We start from the raw sequence: 20,262 nt of genomic DNA on the forward strand, positions 1-20,262 counted from the left end.
AAAAGAATCTTAAAACTTACATGGGACTACAAAAGACCCCAAATAGCCAAAGCAATCTTGAGAAAGAACAAAGTTGGAGATATCATGCTCCCTGATTTCAAACTATACTACAAAGACATAGTAATCAAAACAGTATGGTACCAGCATGAAAACAGACACATAGATCAATGGAATAGAATAGAGCGCCCAGAAGTAAACTCATGTATATATGATCAATTAATCTATGACAAAGGAGGTAAGAACGTACAACTGGTGCTGGGAAAACTGGAGAGCTAAATGCAAAAGAATAAAACTGAACCACTATTTTATACCATACACAAAAATAAATTCAAAATGAATTAAAGACTTGAATGTGAGACCTGAAACCATAAGACACTTAGAAGAAAACATAGGCAATCGGGTCTTTGACATCAGTCTTAGCAATACTTTTGTGGAACAGTCGCCTCAGCCAAGGCCAACAAAAGCAAAAATTTAAAAAATGGGGTTATATCAAACTAAAAAGCTTTTGCACAGCAAAGAAAACCATCAACAAAACAAAAAGACAACCTACTGAATGGGAGAAGATATTTGCAAATCATACATCCAATAAAGGGTTAATATTAAAAATATATCAAGAAGTTACACAACTTAATATCAAAAAAAACAAACCTGATTAAAAAATGGGCAGAAGACTTGAATAGACATTTTTCCAAAGAAGATATACAGGTGGCCAAAAGGCACATGAAAACATGCTCAACATCACAAACCATCAGGGAAATGCAAATCAAACCACAACGAGATACTACTCCATACCTGTCAGAATGGCTATTATTAAAAAGAGAAAAAATAACAAGTGTTGGTGAGGATGTGGAGAGAAGGGAACCCTTGTATACTGTTGGTGGGAATGTAAATTGGTGCAGCCACTATGGAAAATAGTATGGAGGTTCCTCAAAAAATTAATAATACAACTACCATATGATCTAGCAATTCAACTTCTGGGTATTTATCCAAAGAAAACGAAAACACTAATTTGAAGAGATATATGCACCCATAGGTTCGCTACAGCATTATTTACAATAGCCAAGATATGGAAGCAACCTAAGTGTCCAGTGATAGATGAATGGATAAAGAAGATGTGGCACATATATACAATGGAGTATTACTCGGCCATAAAAAAGAATGCAATCTTGCCATTTGCAACAACATGGATGGATACAGAGGTTATTATGCTAAGTGAAAAAGTCAGAAAGGGAAAGCTAAATACCATATAATTTTGCTTATATGTGGAATCTAAAAAGCAGAAGAAATAAACAAACAAAACAAAACAGAAACAGACTCAGAGATACAGGAAACAACTTGGTGGTTACCACGGGAGGGAGGGATTTGGGGGGAGGAGCAAGTGAAATAGGTGAAGGGGATTAAGAGTTACAAAATTCCAGCTACAAAGTGAATGATTCATAGAGATGTAATGTACAGCATAATACTGTCAATATTATGCTGTACAATAATATTGTAATAACTTTGCATGGTGACAGATTGTAACTGGACTTACCATGGTGATCATTTTGTAATGTATATAGGCATCAAATCACTATGATGTACAGCTGAAACTAACAGGATATGTCAATTACACTTCAATAAAAAATTTTTTTAAAAGCATGTTTAAAATCTGGTCCAAAATGAGTACTTACAGCAGTTTTATATGCAGATTCAATGTAAAATACAAGGTTCTGTATGAAATTGACTTCATCTAGGCTGTGGATGATATGAAGTCCTGAGGAAAAAGAATAAAGATATAGAGTTGTTCAATTATCACTATAGGCTTTATAGGTAGCCACAGTGACTAAGTGACCCCACTACTCCAAAGTAATCCTATTCCTGCTTAGGAATAATGGGAGGAACTTTGATTCTCAAACCATAAAAACAAGACCACAGATGAGTCCCGGGCTAATTTTCAACTGAGATATCAGCATATTTTAATATGGAAGAATTTTAACTGTTATTTGTAGGTTTTAATAGAAAGCCTCAGACTCCTAATTCTATAAGCAACTAATTTACAATGTGCTTAAGTGTACAGACAAATATTTCAAAAAAGAGTTGGAGGAAGTCTAAATACTAAGGAATAAGTAGATACAATTAGGATTTTAAGGAGAACTTACAATCATATTTTTACAGTAAAAATGATAATTATTCTAAATGTAAGTTATACAAAGATAGTTATAGCTTACAAATGGAGTGTTTCACATGAATTATACATTTAATTTTTACAACAACCCTAAGAGGTGAGTACCTCTATCTTTCCCATGAGGCTTAGGTTAAATATTTGCCTTAGGTTATGTAACTAATAAATAGTGGAACTAGGACTCAATTGACCATCAACTTCTGTTTTACTTCGGAGACTGAGTTCCTAACCAAGATACTATACTGCTTCCCAATATACACAATATGATCCATTTTTGTTTAAAAACTAACTCCTTTCCCCTCTCCCCTCCCTGCACCTTTCTGTGGAGAGAAATACCAACAGGTATACACTGAAAGTCTTCCTCCCACTGGGAATCACATCATTCCCACCCTGCCTAATCTCCTCTCTGGAAGAAACCAGAAACTATGGGTTAACTTGTTGCTCTTATTGAGCTATCAGCCTCCTCTTCATTTCTTGGTACCTAATTTCTTGGAACTTAATTTCTTAGAACCAAAATCTCCATTGTTTTTGAGAGTGCCCTTAGCCTTGACTCTGTTTCAAATAAAGTCAGTTCTCTTGGGAAGAGCTATGGAGCTTTCTGTTTTTATGGCCTGCCTCTCGCTCCATGCTGCTAGCAAGGTGGGTCAGGCCTAGTATTCTCTGTCTGCTCTGTCTGGGATTAAGCTTCCACTCCATGAGTGGGATGGGGAGGGGCAGGTAGGAAGGGAGTTACGGACTTCTTAGTTATTGGCTAGACTAGAGTTTCTGCAATGCAGAGCTGGGGAGGATGAGAAATGCTGGTAATCTACCTCTCTCAGGGAGAGACTGTGAGCTGGGAGAAGAGGGAGCCTTGTATTCTTGACTTCTGTCATGGTGAGCTTGGGGCAGAGGAGGAAGTAGGTTGTGGCCCAAATGCCACACTCTCTTATTTCTCTACTTGCTGTATGCCCTTAGGACAATTTCCAGTGACTTTAAATGGTTGGTTTTTAAAATTAATTTTCACTATTTATGGTTATTTTGCTGGGAAGAAGTCTGTGGAGCTCCTCATGCCACCATCCTGTAAGTTGCAGTCAGCTTCTCTCTAAGTCTCTCTTTAACCAAGGTTGAGATTTTTAAGAATTCAAAAATATGTAGAAAACTGCTAAATTTTCCATGAAGATCTTTCATACTCTACCTACTATGTCTCACATCTATCTTTTTCATCCTCAAGGCAACTGCCTTACATAAGTTCTGCATCATTTCTTGCCTAAAGTATTTCACTAACCTCCTAACTAGTCTTCCATCTTAATTCTCTCCCCTATGCAATCTATCCTCCTGAATCTGAATCACCTGAAATTTTCTTGATTATTTACCTTGAGTGGCTCTCTATTGACTACAGACTCAACTCCAAACTTACCTAGCAAGGTATACAGGCCCTTAAACAGCTAGCTCCAACTTTCTAGCTTCATCTTTTGCCAGTTTTTCAGATCCATCTTACACTCTAACCATAGAAGATACCTAGATTTACCTTAGTGGCCAGTACTTTTCAAATTTATGTGCTGTAGTCATGCTATTCCCTTCCCTTCTCTGATTTGTGAATTTCTACTTATTCCTACTTATTCCTCAAAGGCCTGATCAAATAATGTCCACCTTATTCCAAGCACCTATCAAAGTTAGCTCATTGAACTGAATGTTAAGTCAGAAATCAACAAACATTTGGTGAATGAATGACTATGTCTCTTATAAGCCTCTTTAGTATATTTCTGCTTCCTTTCTTGGCTCAATATGAAAAACCACAAGGGATATTTAGATACTGTTTACTTTGTAGAAAAACATTCCAGAATTGGTATTAAAAGAATATTAGAAATGGAGTTATAGCTGCCATTCTGTTTAAATAAATAAAATCTAAAAATATATTTATTCAGGGAGGAACCTCCCCTCCAAAAGAAGGGAGTATGTGGGTAGTCATATTATAATTTTAAGAATAGGTTATTCAGCTTCTGGGCTTGTGTTCTAAAGGTAAAAAAAAGGAAGGCTTTATCACCAAATATTTATTTATGCAAGAAAAGGAGAAGAGTATTATGGGGTAATTCTCAACCTGAATGCCCTTAGTGCCAAGTAGCCCTGTAACCAAAGAGGAAGATAAATTGAAATGGCAAAAATACGGTATTTTGAGAAGTACATTTACTTACTCAGGAAGATCTAACAAAGGTTCCTGTTTAATTTACAAACTGAAGGTAATCAAATTCCTTGTCCTCTCTAATTAGGAGAAATAAAAGGGAATTATGTTGGTCCTTACACTTTTCTTTTTCAGTTAAAGCATATAAAGCTAATAACAAACCTATATGAAAAGGGTGTATTATTCAATAATAAGAAATACACATTCGAATTGTGATTCCTAAGTCAATTCCCTTAATATAATTTAGATGCCTATAGACAGATGACTTGTTTATAATACATTCATAAAGAGCAGTATAAAGTAGGTGATTCAATTTATGTTAATACTAACTATAGGCTTGTCGGTGCATAGTATGAGAACAAACAATGAACCCTAGCCCTTCTTTCTCATCTCATGGTATATGAGGATTAATAAAAGATAAAAATACCATCTAAAGAAAATCTATCCCAGATTTCCTGGTTCTCAATTAAAAAAAACTAATTAGTACCCCAGATTTGTTTCTCAATGTAAAAGAATACTAACTAAACCTCAAAGAGTTGTTACTCTATATAAAATTTGCAAAATACTGTTTCCAATGTGCATCTTTGAGCAATGTAAACAGCTATGTTGTTTTCTAGCCAACACCTTTGGTGAAGTCACACGTGCCAGAGCAAAAGCTCCACACTGCAGTGGCCCCCAGTTCTTCTGTCCTTGTACTGACCTGAGGCAGTCATTTGTGCTAGGAAGAGCAGGTACACAGAGGTAGCATCCAACTGCAGGTGTCCCCACTGATCATCACCCACTACAGTGGCACAGGTTCTGGTGTTATACTTGGCATGGAGGCTATCCTTGGTACTCTGACTATACTTGAAAGATTCTACCTTATCCACCTGAAGAAAACAAAAACAGTAAAAGAAGGCTATGCAGAAAAATCAACCCAAACGCCATACTTCCATAGTACTCTTAACATACATCGCTGCATTCGGTCTTCAGGCAATTGTGATTATTTAAAATGCATTGTTATCTTTTTCCCCTACACCAATACAACTAGGAAAGTCTACTGTTGCTGTGTTTTAATTTAAGAAATTTAATTAGAAAATAATATCAGTCAAAACTAGCGATTTCCTATTCATTACCTCTCTTTCACTCTTGAGATGGGTGTTTTGCCACATTGTAGATATAAACTGAGATGCAGAGAGGTTGAGTGAAAATAGCTTAGCAAGAGATAACTGAGTTATAGAAAAGATACATTTGTTCCTGAAACAGAGATGGGAATTTTGAGGGAAATTAGAATGAGGATATATTTTGAAGGAGTAATGAAACGACCTGGGGAGAGAGACATGCAGTGACAGAGAAGATAGAAAGAAAGCTGAAACCAGAGGTCAGAAAGGAAACATTGTGCAAAGGACAACTGAAAGACTTAGTTCCTGAAATTTAGATCTGAGTATGTGTGCATCTGATATAAGACAGTAACTCTTATACCTTTAAATATGATTCATGAAATTAGTGACTGTAAACCTATTTGGGAGGGTAGAAAATGAAAATATCTAAAATACACCAAAAAAAGTAGCAAAGAAGGAAAAAAAAGAAATAATGGCCGTGAGATAGCCCAGAAGAGAGAGCACTGATAAAGAAGTTCAGAAGTCTAGGGCTGATTTCTTTTTACTTTAGACTTGTGTGCCTGTTGATGGTCACTTTATTAATCTGGGCCTCAATTGCTTCTTCTAATAAAATGTAATCTTGGTCTCAAGAAAATCAGTTAAGATTCAATGTGTGAAACGTGTAAAGATCTCTTAGGATAAAAGTAAAACACTTTTTTTCTTAGTAAAACACTTTTGAATGGAAAAAATATCATAAAGAAACTCAAAAGATAAACCACAGACTGCCAAAAATATTTGCAGTATATGTGACAAGGGATTAAAATCCATAATGTACAGGAATTCCTCAAATAGGCAAGAAAGAGACAGCCCCAAAAAAAATAGGCAAAGGATCCAAAAGGCAATTAACAGAAGAGGAAATGCAAATTTTTAATCTACACATGAAAGGATGCTCAACTTCACTGAAGATCACAAAAATACAAATTAATGCAAGGAGATAAGTCTGTGGCCCCTTATCTCCAATCATAAAGTCTAAAACACTTCCAAAATGTTTTTTCCCCTGAGTGTAACACCAAAATTCATTTGGTGGCAACATTTGATTCAAATTGACATGGGGCTATTTGTAGTTTTTATTTATTCCACTTAGTGTGAAAATGCATGTTTCCCTGCAGAGAGACTGTTTCTGGTAGAGTGCTATTCTGGACCTACTGAGAGCATAACATAATATATGGTACACACACTGTACTACCTTTTAAAATCTGAAAAATTCCGAATTCTAAAATTTATCTGGTCCCAAAGGTTTCAGATGAGGGCTTCCAGACCTGTATCATCTTCTACTCAATATACATAATTCCATGTACTGTAGTGAAGTATATTAAAAAATCATTTGTAGAGGAGGGGGATAAAAGACTAGAAGTTCCAGTGGTAATTGGGTGGTGAGATCATGGGTGACATTTTCCCCCTCTGTTCTACAAATTTTCTAAAATTAGTGTGCACTATTTGTGAAATTGAAAAAAATACAAACATTCCCTAAGGGGTAGAGATTCTATTACAATGTGCTTTTATTAGAGAGGGAGCTGTTACCAACACCATACCTGTCTTATCATGCAGTGCAGCAGTCCCCTCATCAGCTTCACTACACTCTGCAAAAATAAATGGAAACAAGACTGTTATAAACATCCCTAGATGCAGGAACACTTACTCAGCAACTGCAATTGGTACATGACCTTTTGAGAACAAGTAACCCTATCCTGGGTTCCTATTTACATGGCATTTACTTTATAGGCACACAGAAGAGCAGACTGCAGCTAAAAGTGGAATCAAAAGCTGCAGTTGGTGACTGCTTCAAGTTAAAAAAAAATCCAAGCTACATCAGGTTTATGTAAAACAAAGCCAATCATCCTATTAGAAAACATTCCACCTGGAGAAAAGGGGCAAGTCAGCTCAAAAATCATAAAGCTATGAAGATATTCAAAAATACATCTTATGGCCTAGAAAAGCCAACGTCATCACTTTTATTTTTTCTAAACTAGCCAAGACTTATTTTCAAGAGTCCACAGAAATATTTATCTGGACATTTTCCTTAAAGAATAAATCAACTTGGGGGCCGGCCACATGCTGAGTGGTTAAGTTTGTGTGCTCTGCTTTGGTGGCCCAGGGTTTCACCAGATCAGATCCTGGGCACAGACCTGGCACTGCTCATCGAGCCATGCTGAGGCAACATCCCACATAGCAGAGCCAGAAGGACCTACAACTAGAATATACAGTTACATACTAGGGGGCTGTGGGGAGAAGAAGAAGAAGAAGAAAAAAAAAGAAGATTGGCAACAGATGTTAGCTCAGGTGCTAATCTTTAAAAAAATAATAAATGAACTTCAATTCAGAATAAGTGTAAAGGGGAACTGTTAATGCAACTTAATCCCTTTTTTGTGAGGAAAAAAAGCTACAAACTTCTTAAGTCTCAAGTCATCACTGTTTCTCTTACTAGGGCTTGGCAATTTCTAAAGTAGTTTTCCAATCATAATACTCCAAAATTCTGATTACTCACTATATACTATACTAGTTGGTATAATGTTATATAGCAATAATAATTATATTTAATTATAATATAGTATAGTAATACTGTACTATACTAGTTATACTACATGACACTAGAAGGGCTCATCAATATTGGCATGGGTGGGCAATATGTTTTGGAAGAATATAGCACCAAACAGCTTCTCCATTTCTCTAGGCTTTCTGTTTCACACTCCAGAAGAAATACAACCAGGTTACTCCAAGGAATGCTGGCTCAGAGGTGGCTTCAGGACACCTCTGAAAACTAATCTACTTGGGTGCCACATCATTCTGTTATTCCTTCAAAACACTCAAGTGGGATTGCAAGAAATAGGCATGATAAGGATAGGCATCTATTAAATTATGCCCCAACTCGTTATAACACCTTTTACTGAAGGAAAAATAAAAAGTGTTTCCTTGAGAGAGCTCCCTTTCTTAAGTAATTTCTGTCTATAAATGGTCCCCTCTCCTTACAGATCAAGGAAAGTAATTAAAAAAGAGAGAGAGAGAGAGAACAGGCAGCACATGATCTTATCACCTTTTAAAGCATGAAGCATTTATTGTAAAGTAATGAAACCGACCACAACCTCTACAAGCAAATCTCTATCATTACTCTGACCGTAATGAAAGAGATCATCCTTAATATACCCTATTACAGAAAGCACTTAACACAGCCTCCTCACTCTGTGGGGAGACAATTAAATTCTGAATTATCTTCTATGTGTCACCACATACAGGTTTCTATCACAACCTTTCAACTCTCTTTACCATCCAGCTCTGCTACTCTCATCTACATTTTCTGTAACTTAAACAGCAAACCTGGGGGATCATGGACCCAATGGAGGATTCCTGATTGCCATTCACTTTTGTCCTCCTGGAATGGCCTCTGTCAGCCATTTTCGTACTCAAGTTCCAACTTCCAAGTCAGGACAAATTTAATAGGAAGCATGGGGAGGTAGGAATGAGGGGAGGTAGCTGTACTTTGTGTTCCCCCAAACTGGCTGTTTTCTGATTCAGATGCACTAGTTGGCATTAACTATACATATTTATTCATACACCAGGCTTCTAGCCACAGCAAGTAACACCCTCCTCTCACCTACTCTTTCTGAGGATATGCATCTATGTATTTGTGTATTGACTATATAAAAATATATAACTATATACAATCATATCTATGTAAGTATTAATCTCTCTCTCTCCAGGTATATGTACAAATGGATATTTATTGAGCATCTAAAATATACAAAGCACTCTACCAGGCTTTGTGGAACATACAGGGGAGACAGGACAGATATGTCAAAAAAAAAAAAAAAAAACCAAACTAAACTACAAACATGTCTACCTAAAAATTTCTAGTTACCCTTTAAAACCCAACTCCTCTGTGAATCCTTCCTTGCTTTGTTCAAGGAAAATTAGAAATTCTTGCCTCTGTGTGTTCTCACAGAACTTTGTACTTATTTCCTATATATATATATAGTTTCTACAGTATCTGTCCTAGTGTATTGTAATTATTTATTTATATATCTGTCTCCCCCATCAGACTATGAACCTTTAAGTCAATGGACTAAGCAGATTATATTTAAAAAAATATGTATTCCATGCCTGCAAATAACTCTCAAATGGCTTATCAAAAAAATCACGTGTGTGCATGTGCATTTAGAGAGAGGGAGTATGCAAATATGACAAAATGTTAACAACTAGTGAATGTAGATAAAGAGTACATGCAAATATGTTCATTTTACTACTCTTTTCTTTTTAAAATTAGTGCAGCCACTTTGGAAATAGTTTGGTAGTTTTTATTATTATTTTAATTTTTTTGGTGAGGAAAATTGGCCCTGAGCTAACATGTTGCCAATCTTTCTCTTTTTGCTTGAGGAAGATTGTCCTTGAGCTAACATCTGTGCCAACCTTCCTCTATTTTGCATGTGGGATGCCACCACAGCATGGCTTAATGAGTGGTGTGTAGGTCCACTCCCGGGATCCAAACCCACAAACCCTGGGCCGCCAAAGCGAAGCCCATGAACTCAACCACTATGCTACCCAGCCGGCCGCCCATTTTACTATTCTTATAACTTGTCCGTAAATTCAAAATTTTCAAAAATAAAAAGTAGAGAGTTAAATATAAACATTTTGTCCATTTTCTTTTTTATATCTTTTACAGGGCCTGGCACACGATAATTATGCAAAATCTGATAAATGAAAAACTGAAGAAAAGTGATCAATGTACAATTGAGCAGTCAATGAGGACAGGAATCATAGGAAAAGTGGGACTGGTGAAGGGCTTCGAAAGGAGGGTATTAGATCAGCTTGGAAAGGAACAGGTATCATAGGCGGAAGAAACAGCTCATAAAAAGATTTGGAGGTGGTAATGTCCATGGCTTCCACGGAGGAAAAATTCAAAAAGACTGAATCTGAAGTCATAAGACCCAAGTTGTATTCATGGCACCACCAACTCCCAGCTTCATCTTCCTGCTTCAATCCCTTCACTTGTAAATTGGGGAAAATAATATTTAATTCACAAGATGTTATGAGAATAAAATACTAGTAATTATGGCAAAGTATGCAGTACAATGAAAAGTATTTACATGAATGTCAGGTATTTTTATTAAGGGATTGTTAGAGGAGTAATGAAGACAGCAACCTGGTTGGAACTGGGGGTATAATGCAAGGCATCAGCATGATATAATATTGAAAAATCAGGCTAGGACCAAACCCTAGAGACCCCTGCCTCTCAATCCAAAACATTTAGATTTTATTCATAGGGAAATGAGAGCCATGGAAAGATTGTTGAGAATGGAAATTATATAATTTAATGTGGCTTTTCACAACAGTGTTAACTGATCAGGGTTTAGACTAGGGTTGAGTCAGAGGGAATAGAAAGGAGGGGCTGGATTCAAGAAAAATTATAAGAATCAACAGACTTTGGTCTGTATGTATCAAAAGGCAAAAGGACAAGTCCAAAATCACCCTAAGGGCAGCACTTTTCAAACAGTTTCATAGAATGCTAGCCCAGGAAATTCTGGAAAAGCTGTAAAATTCACTCCCATCTTAGATTCAAAATGCACATTACACAAAGGCTCTGAGAAATTATGGAGTAAAGAAACTCACTGTTTAACACAGCCTGAAACTTAGTTGACCTAGTGTTCCATGGAACACACTATGGGAAATGCCGGAAGTAATGTTGCTCAAGTGACTGGTCGAATGAGGGCACCAATAAGAGAAAAAGGGATGTTTAGTGAGTTGCTACTGTTTGGTCATCTATTTTGCTTGTTTTTAGTAGAGAAGGTGGAGTTTCAGACATATTGAGTTTGAGAAGCAAAAGGATATGCAGGTGCATATTAGAAGACAAATAAAAATCAGGGTTTGAAATTGAAGTGAGGTCAGAGTCAAAGATGAAGCTTTGGAAGTCACTCTCATAAAGGTAATTGTTAAACTCATGAGAAAAGATGAGAGACTACACAAAGAGAACAAAACTGAAGAAGACACAGAACTGAAGGCAGCCAAAGAGCTATCTCTATTTGTGTGCCTATTTCTTTTCATGGGTGTGAGCCTATATCTATGTGAGTAAGAGAAAAGAACATTTGTGCATAATTCTATTCTCAATCAAGGATAGAATAGTCACCTCAACTCTTGTCCCCTTTCCATCCAGAATTCTCTTTAGCCCTCTGACATTATTTCTCAGAGAGAAACCAAGGTGAGATTTGGAAGGAAGAGTGGAAATGATTAACAATCCAAGGTTGGGAAAATCCACACAGTTTATAGAAAGTTGACAGTAGGTGGGAATTTAATCTATGGACTTATTGGATTTAATCTATGTTCTTTTATTGGCTTTAGATCAGTGGTTAGTATCCCTGGCTGCACTTGAGAATCATCTAGGTAGTTTTTAAAAATATTGATGCCCCCAGGGCTCCACTTCCAGAGATTTATCTAAATTGTTCTAGGGTGGGGTCCAGTGAGGGTATTTCTTAAGCTTCCCTAGTGATTCCAGTGTATAGCCAGAGTTTAGAACCACTCCTGTAGATCAGGGACAAATCCAACTCACCACCTGTCTTTGTAAATAAAGCTTACTGAAATATAACCATGCTCATTCGCTTATGTATCGTCTCTGTCTGCTTTTGTGCAACAATGGAAGAGCTGAGTAGTTGGGCAGAGACCACACATGACCCACAATGCCGAAAATATTTACTATCTGGACCTTTGCAGACAGTTTTCTGATCCCTGGTCTGAATTAACTGAGTAAGGTTTGAGAAAGAAATTAATGAGACCTAATAATAAAATTTGTTTTAATTCATAATGAAAGTTCATAGAAATTTTAGAATTCCTAGAGAAATGTTCCTTTTTTGAAGATGTTTCCTCCTGCCATAATGTTGTTGAGACATTCCAAAGTTGTTATTGAGGTGATATGAAAAAATATTTTGGGGCTATGTGAAAAATTACTTAACGGAACATTAAAATTTTCCGGTGAACAATTCAATGTTTCCCTATTTTTTCCCCCTTCTTCTGTTAAATGCTTTCTGTCTGGGCCACATAAGAAAAAATGTCAACTTTGCAGAATGATTGCTCAACAAGGAGACAACAGATTTCTTCTAATAGTATTGAAAAAAAATTGGTCAAATTGTATCAGGGATAGAATCTTGGGTACTGTTCCACTGATATTAATTTCTAGCAAAACAAACAAAAAACTGAGACCAAAATAACAAAACATTAGAGTAGGATAGAGGATTTGGGGGGGGGGGGGTTAGGATTACAGGTGATTTTTTAACACTCCTCTATATTTTCCAAATTCTTTAAATGGTTATCTATTATTTCTTAGTCATAAAAATATTGATCTGTACTTCCTGGGTCAGAACAAAAACTCCAACAATTTTTTCTGGTGGATCTAAGTACCTCTCAATAATGGCTTGAAGGAATAACAAATGTCTGCTGTTACAGAAGACAACACAGTGAAACTTCCCTATTGCCAAAGACTGCAACCCTGCAATAAGTTGGTGCCCTTAAAAACAACCAAATTTCAATATTCTGATTTACATACGACGACTGGAGCTCAGATCGATTAAGTTTGAGAGAGACCATTTGAGAAAATGTCTGTTGTAGAATCTTTTTCACTAATGGAAAAGAATTCACATACACCTTACAACTGACAGCAGAGTATCTCAACATTAATAGTCCCCCGTGGCCCAGGATACTGTATTCTTGGTCATTCAAGAGGATGCAGCACCCTGTGTCTACACAGTTCTATAAAGGATGCTTCTTTACTGAGGGGAAGGGTCTCAATAGTTGGCGAAAAGGCATCTGCTGACTCTGACCTTATTTCGCTCACGGAGAGGAAAAAAAACCAGACTCTGAAACAGCAGCCATAGGTATAAAAATCAATAAACAGTCTTTACTTGTGTCTAGTTGGGAAAGTCTGCTAATTTGTGTCAGTTACCCTCATACAAACACCACCTACCATTTTCAAAAACAAAATAATATGGTAGACACCTGCCCCCAAACATTCTCCTCAATGAGAATAAATATGCTGGAGACTGCAAAACACGTTTACTTTGAAAGAGGATTAAACATTTTAGCAAAGATCCCAGGATAGGATTTTCCACTGTAACAGAACAGACTGTGCCCTCTCCCTGTGAATCAACAAGTTTCAAGTTTCCACCGCAAAACAAGTTTACTACAACACAGGAAAGGTTTTTGGAATATAATTTCGGGAAGGTGAAGAAAGAGAGAGCAAGGCAAAATACAGTTCTCTTAGCTCCTGTGGGCTACATTTCCTTCAATCCCTCCTCTCCTGCCCCCACTCCCCACAGCCCCAGATCTCGTTGTATTTTTATTCTGAGTACCTGCTCCAGTTCATAGGCCTTTGCCTTATCCTCATCTCGGTCTGCGTTCTTCCGATAGGCCAGGCCCAAACCCCACACAGCCAAGATGCTGTACACATTGTCCCGGACCCAGGCATCTTTCTGATCATAGCTGGCTGGAAGCAAGCCAGTCACAGGATTCTGCAGGGTCAAGAAAAAGAGGACAGGCAGGTAACCCTAAGGTGTTAATATGGGGAGACAGAATCTATCAAATGCATTACTTAGCAACTTTGGTCTTCTAATTCCCCACTCCTGAGTTTTATAACCTCTTCTTCTTCTGACCAAGTGCAAGTAAATGCTATCTTGAATAAGGGGAGCCTTACAAGTCTGAAATGTGGGTACTGTTAAAAGAAAGGCGGGGGGGGGGCGGCGAACGGTTAAGTTGCGCGCTCCACGGGTTCGGATCCTGGGCTGGGACACGGCACCGCACATCAGGCCACGCGGAGGCGGCGTCCCACATGCCACAACTAAGATATACAACTCTGTACTGGGGGGATTTGGGGAGAAGAAGAAGAAAAAAGTAGTGTTTTAACTTTCCTGTTAGAATGATAACCAACGAAAAACCTGCATTAAAAGAGTAAAGAAATAGAATTAACAGTACATACAAAGCACCTCAGGTCTTCACAACCATCTAGTCTTAAGATGGCTAAATGTTCCCCTGGCTCTTTACCATGACAGGAGGGGAAGCAGGTGACTCCCTAACCTCGGGCGGGGTGTGCGTGTCTGTGTGTGTGTGCGAATAAACAAGCTTCAACACATCTGTCAGCTCTGCCTCCCTGGAAGCCAGCTGTCGCCTGCGGGGCGGGGGACTCAGAAGCCATGACTCAGGGCTCAGCGGCGCCTGCCTCCGCTTCTGTTCCCGGCCCAACACCTCTTGGCGTCAGGGTCCTGTAGGGCCTCCTCAGCCGGGGCGCGGCAGACCCCGCTACACACACACGCACGGGGGTTCACCCAGGGTCTCCGTCCAGGAGACACTGCACCTCCTCGGGGATTACAGGCGACACCCCTTCACGTACCTGATGGCACAGGATGGTCTGCTGCACCAGCCTAGCGTAGCCGTCCAGCCGGACGCCGGAGTTACTCCGGCTCCTCATCGCGGCGCGCTTCCAACGCCCTCAGAGAAACGGCCCGGCGCCGCAGGGGCCTCGCTCCTCCAGGGAAGGAGGCTCCAACACAGCTCCACGCACGCTGCGGCAACCCGAGCGCCAGGCCCCGGCAGAGCCCTCTACCGGCTCGGGCTGGGGCCGGCGGTCCCGGCAACGGCGGCCTCTGGAGCCCGCCACAGGCCGGCGCGCCCGAGCGTCCCGCGGTCTGGGCCCCGCCGGAGCGCCCCCGGCGCCGCTCTCTGCCACCCTTACGCCCGTCCGGCCTCCGCGGGACGCTCTTGCATCCTCCGCTCAAATCTCGAAGACCGCCGCGGCCCACAGCCTCCTGGGCGGCAGCCGGCAGCAGGTCACCGGCCGCCTCCACCTCGACAGAGACGAGAGCTGGAGGCGGGGCGGGCACGGGTCCTGGCAGCAGCGTGCGGAGCTCTGGGGATCCCGGCGCGCGCCCCGCCCCCCCGCGCGCCCCGCCCCCCCGCTCCCTGAGCCCCCCGCGCCCCGCCCACCAGCGCGCCCCGCCCCGCCCCCCGCAGCCGAGAATGTGTCACCGTAGGCAATGTGCTTTCAGGCGTTTATTTTGGAAACACCTCAAATGACTATTTCAGTTTTCCACACTTGCTGTGCACACAGGATGTTGAGGAGGTTGTTTCTTTTGCTGGACTAGTTTTAGGAACTTACCGTAACTTCAATCCTAAAAGGAAAGACGCACGTTTACGTTCAAGGTCTAAAGCATTGGAATTTCCGGGTCTTTACTGTATTTTATACGTTTGACTAAAAGCTCTGATTAAACTCCTCACTCCGAACGAAACCAAACAAGAAAGAACTTCCTAAGGTACTTTATTGCTTAGAAACTGGCGAATCGGCGGGCTTAGGAAGGAGGGGCCTGTGGTGCGCTTTGAGGAAGCGAGTGGCCCAGGAAGGGAAGGGCTGGCAGGGAGCAGTGCCTCAGGACGGCCTTGGCCTCGGAGGCGCTGGAGGAGATTGTATAACTGCCCTGGAAAGCTCCCTCGTACGCACTTGGGTTACAAGGCTGAGGCAACAAAGACTCAGCTGAAAATAAAAGGGAGAAAGGGAGGCTAGAAAAGAAGCCTATAGATAACGCTGACCACTGGCCGCCGGGAAATCGATCCGCACTCCGGCGGGTGTCCTGGCCCCAGGGCCTTTGCTCCCTCCCTTTACTGCTCCCAACCCCCACCTCTTGATCTCTGCTTATCCAAACCCGACCCGTCTTTCAAGACTTGACTTAAGTACCACCTACTCTCTGAATCGCGGGGTAAGAGAATTAGACCGATTGACCTTTCAAGTCCAACTCCGAGAATCTGCATTCTAAGTCTTCCCTAGCTACCCCACCCAGGCCACAGTGATTTTGCATTTTGGTTTATCTTTTTATTTTTCTAAATTTAGTCTCTCCTCGTAAGCTCCCTCCGTTCCAACCCCCACCCTCACCCCCGCGCAAATTAGCATAAAGCCAGGCACGTAGGAGGTGACTAGCAAATATTTGGTAATATTGACGATTAAGAAGGAGGGAGTGCTCAGAAACTCAGATCTGAGACATTCAGGTTCAACAACCAGTCAGTGATACGGTTAGATACAGTGATACACTTAGAATTCTCCAGCTAATAGTTTCCATTGCAGTCACTAGCTACGCAAATGCCATGACAAGCAAATAAGACACTGTAAGGCCCACGCGGTGGTGGGGGGGAGGGGGTCGGCGAAAAAGTCTTTCCAGGGAAAGCGACTTCATTTTGGAGGAAGGAGCGCCTGACCGTCCCTGCTTTGCCTCTAACTCCCTAACAACTTTCCCTCAGCCTACCGCCTCAAAAGTCCTTTCTCTACCCTTCAAGCTACTCCCCTTCAAGCTACTGCCTTCTCTTTTTCTTCGCCTCACCATCATTTAAAGATGTTTAAAACAATTAAAGTAATATGTGCTTGCTAAAGAAAACTTGGAAAGTATAGAAAAGTAAAGCAAATTACCCATAATTCCTTCACATACACAACCACCCGTTAATATTTTAGTTTAGTTTTTCCCGTCTTTTTATTCCTTCTGCACAGGCCCCCCCAACTTATTTAGAAGTATGAATACATTAGGAATGCTAAAGGTAGAGTGTCACCAAGAAAGGTAACTGGCTGGCTACCAAAGAGGCCTTGCTGCATGGCATTACCTTGGTGCTTTCAACCTCAGTCCAGGCTGGGCCTTGGGTCCTGCAGTCTCAGAAACTTGATCTCCTCAGTGTCCCAGAACTGGTCAGACTCAGGAAGCTGACTCATGCTTATTACCTCCTGAGAGACTGATGTATGAAAACCAGAATGCTTGTTGATAATGAGAAATAGAACTGTGACAGTTTATATCAGCCTGACCACCACATTCCCTCCCTTTAAAAATGTGTAAGCCTCATTCCTTACAAAGTGCTATTTTGTTTTATACAATAACCCTATGAAGTAAATACTATTAACCCCATTTTAGAGATGGAGAAACTAAGGCATACAAAGATTAAATAACTACAAGTCTGCTTTGTCCTTGTTGGCCTCACTGACTCTCCTTATCTATGCTTCCATGGCTCGCTGACACATTCTTTCTTTAAATATGTCAAAATTATCAATCAAGTTATAGTCAAGTCTTGCCAATCTGGAAGCTATTATGTTTTTTGAAGGCTAGTTTTTCATTTCATTCTTTGTATATTAATTTTACAGTTTAACTCTGGAATAAAATTTCATTTCCAAGTTCCTGGGCATATTTTATTGTTGCTCCCTTATATTACCTGGAAGTTTTAATCATACTAATTTTCAAAAATCCAAAAGTTTTAAAGCTTCACATTTTATAAATATTTTTCATGGTTTTACATTTTATGTTAATGTCTGCATTAATCTTCCCTCTAGTAGATGTCCTAAAGTTTGCTTAGCTATTCTCATTATTAATTAATAATAAATCTCTTATTAAATTTCTTGAAAAAATAGTCCATACACTATCTCCTTTGCATTATTTCCCATTCACTTGCTTTAAAAATTGTTTTAAATTGTATAAGTAATATATGGACACATTTTTCATGAAAAAAATTAAAATATTACAGACAAGGTTAAAGTTCTCTATGTCTATCACCCACTATCACAGTCCCCTTTGTCTCCCTTCCCAAAGGCAACCACTGTTATAGGATTGGTTTGTATACTTCCAGATTTTTTCCTGTGGATTTACATATATATCTAGAAATACATATAAAATACTATTGTTTTCTGTGTATTCTTTTAATATAAACAGTATTATACTCTACCTATTGTTGTGCGGATTGCCTTATTCATCCAAACTTATGTCATAGAGATCTAGTCATGTTATTCCATAGAGATCTACCTCATACACTACGGTTTGTGTAGACATTCCTCTATTGATGAGCATTTAGTTTGTTTTCAGTTTAGAACTCTTGAAACAGTACTTCAGCAAACATACGTATATGTCTTCTTATGAATGTGTACAGGTGTTTTGGAAATAGGCATTTAAAAGTTTCGTGTAACCAAAAAGCCATCTAAATTATCTGCACCAACAAGTCGTGTATGAAAGTCTCCATTTCCCCCATCCTTACCAATACTTGATAATAGTAAACTTTAATTTTTGAGTGATCTGATGGGTGCAAGATGGTATCTTACTTTGTTTCATTTACCTGAATACTAATGTCATTGAGCATCTTTTTATGTTTATTTTAATTTATATTTCTTTATATTATGTTTATTTATTTAATTTTATTTCTTCTGGTTAATAACTCTTTATTTCACTTAACATAATTCCCTCAAGGTCCATCCATGTTGTTGTGAATGGGATGATTTTATCCTTTTTTATGGCTGAGTAGTATTCCATTATATATATATAGCGCATCTTCTTTATCCACTCATCAGTTGATGGGTGCTTAGGTTGCTTCCGCATCTTGGCTATTGTAAATAATGCTGCAATGAACATAGCGGTGCATGGGACTTTTGGAATTGCTGATTTCAAGTTCTTTGGATAGATACCCAGTAGTGGGATGGCTGGGTCATATGGTATTTCTATTTTTAATTTTTTGATAAATCTCCATACTGTTTTCCATAGTGGCTGCACCAGTTTGCAGTCCCACTAGCAGTGTATGAGGGTTCCTTTTTCCCTACAACATCTCCAACATTTGTTACTTTTTGTTTTAGTTATTTTTGCCATTCTAACAGGTGTAAGGTGATATCTTAGTGTAGTTTTGATTTGCATTTTCCTGATGATCAGTGATGATGAGCGTCTTTTCATGTGCCTACTGGCCATCTGTATATCTTCTTTGGAGAAATGTCTGTTCATGTCCCCTTCCCATTTTTTGATCAGGTTCTTCAATTTTTTGTTGTTGAGTTGTGCGTGTTCTTTATATAGTATGGAGATTAACCCTTCGTTGGATATATGACTTGCAAATATTTTTTTCCCATTTGGTGGGTTGTTTTTTTGTTTCAATCCTGTTTTCCCTTGCCTTGAAGAAGCTCTTTAGTCTGATGAGGTCCCATTTGTTTATTCTTTCTATTGTTTCCCTTGTCTGAGAAGACATGGTGTCCGAAAAGATCCTTTTGATACTGATGTCAAAGAGTGTACTGCCTATATTTTCTTCTAGAAGCCTTATGGTTTCATGTCTTTCCTTCAGGTCTTTGATCCATTTTGAGTTTATTTTTGTGAATGGTGAAAAAGAATGCTCAATTTTCATTTTTTTACATGTGGCTATCCAGTTTTCCCAGCACCATTTGTTGAAAAGACTTTCTTTTCTCCATTGTATGCCCTCAGCTCCTTTGTCGAAGATTAGCTGTCCATAGATGTGTGGTTTTATTTCTGGGCTTTCAATTCTGTTCCATTGATCTGTGCACCTGTTTTTGTACCAGTACCATGCTGTTTTGATTACTGTAGCTTTGTAGTATGTTTTGAACTCAGGGATTGTGATGCCTCCAGCTTTGTTCTTTTTTCTCAGGATTGCTTTAGAAATTCGGGGTCTTTTGTTGCCCCATATGAATTTTAGGATTCTTTGTTGAATTTCTGTAAAGAATGTCATTGGGATTCTGATTGGGATAGCGTTGAATCTGTAGATTGCTTTAGGTAGTATGGACATTTTAACTATGTTTATTCTTCCAATCCATGTGAATGGAATGTCTTTCCATCTCTTTATGTCGTCATCAATTTCTTTCAGGAAAGTCTTGTAATTTTCGTTGTATAGGTCTTTCACTTCCTTGGTTAAATTCACCCTGAGGTATTTTATTCTTTTTGTTGCGATTGTGAATGGGATTGTGTTCTTGAGTTCTTTTTCTGTTAGTTCATTGCTAGACCATAGAAATGCTACGGATTTATGTATGTTGATTTTATACCCTGCAGCTTTGC

General features: G+C 39.3%; 1 protein-coding gene across 5 annotated transcripts in view; it reads right to left on the reverse strand.

The window, feature by feature from the left end:
* PHKA1 (phosphorylase kinase regulatory subunit alpha 1) overlaps nt 1-15,366 on the reverse strand; it is a 110,870-nt gene extending 95,504 nt beyond the window's left edge. The window contains exons 1-6 of one of the 5 annotated variants that reach the window (XM_070605872.1): nt 15,143-15,316; nt 14,820-15,026; nt 13,786-13,944; nt 6,991-7,038; nt 5,020-5,188; nt 1,671-1,753 (exon numbers count right to left, since the gene is read on the reverse strand). In XM_070605872.1, the coding sequence (XP_070461973.1) occupies nt 1,671-1,753; nt 5,020-5,188; nt 6,991-7,038; nt 13,786-13,944; nt 14,820-14,897 (537 nt within the window). In that variant the 5' untranslated portion in view covers nt 14,898-15,026; nt 15,143-15,316. Of the gene's footprint in view, nt 1-1,670; nt 1,754-5,019; nt 5,189-6,990; nt 7,039-13,785; nt 13,945-14,819 lie in introns of all 5 variants that reach the window. The other 4 variants (XM_070605876.1, XM_070605874.1, XM_070605875.1 and 1 more) reach the window with 4 other exon arrangements.
* Nucleotides 15,367-20,262: the final 4,896 nt, after the last annotated feature.

The sequence above is a fragment of the Equus przewalskii genome, chromosome X (assembly GCF_037783145.1).
Source record: "Equus przewalskii isolate Varuska chromosome X, EquPr2, whole genome shotgun sequence".
In the NCBI taxonomy this organism is placed as follows: Eukaryota; Metazoa; Chordata; class Mammalia; order Perissodactyla; family Equidae; genus Equus; species Equus przewalskii.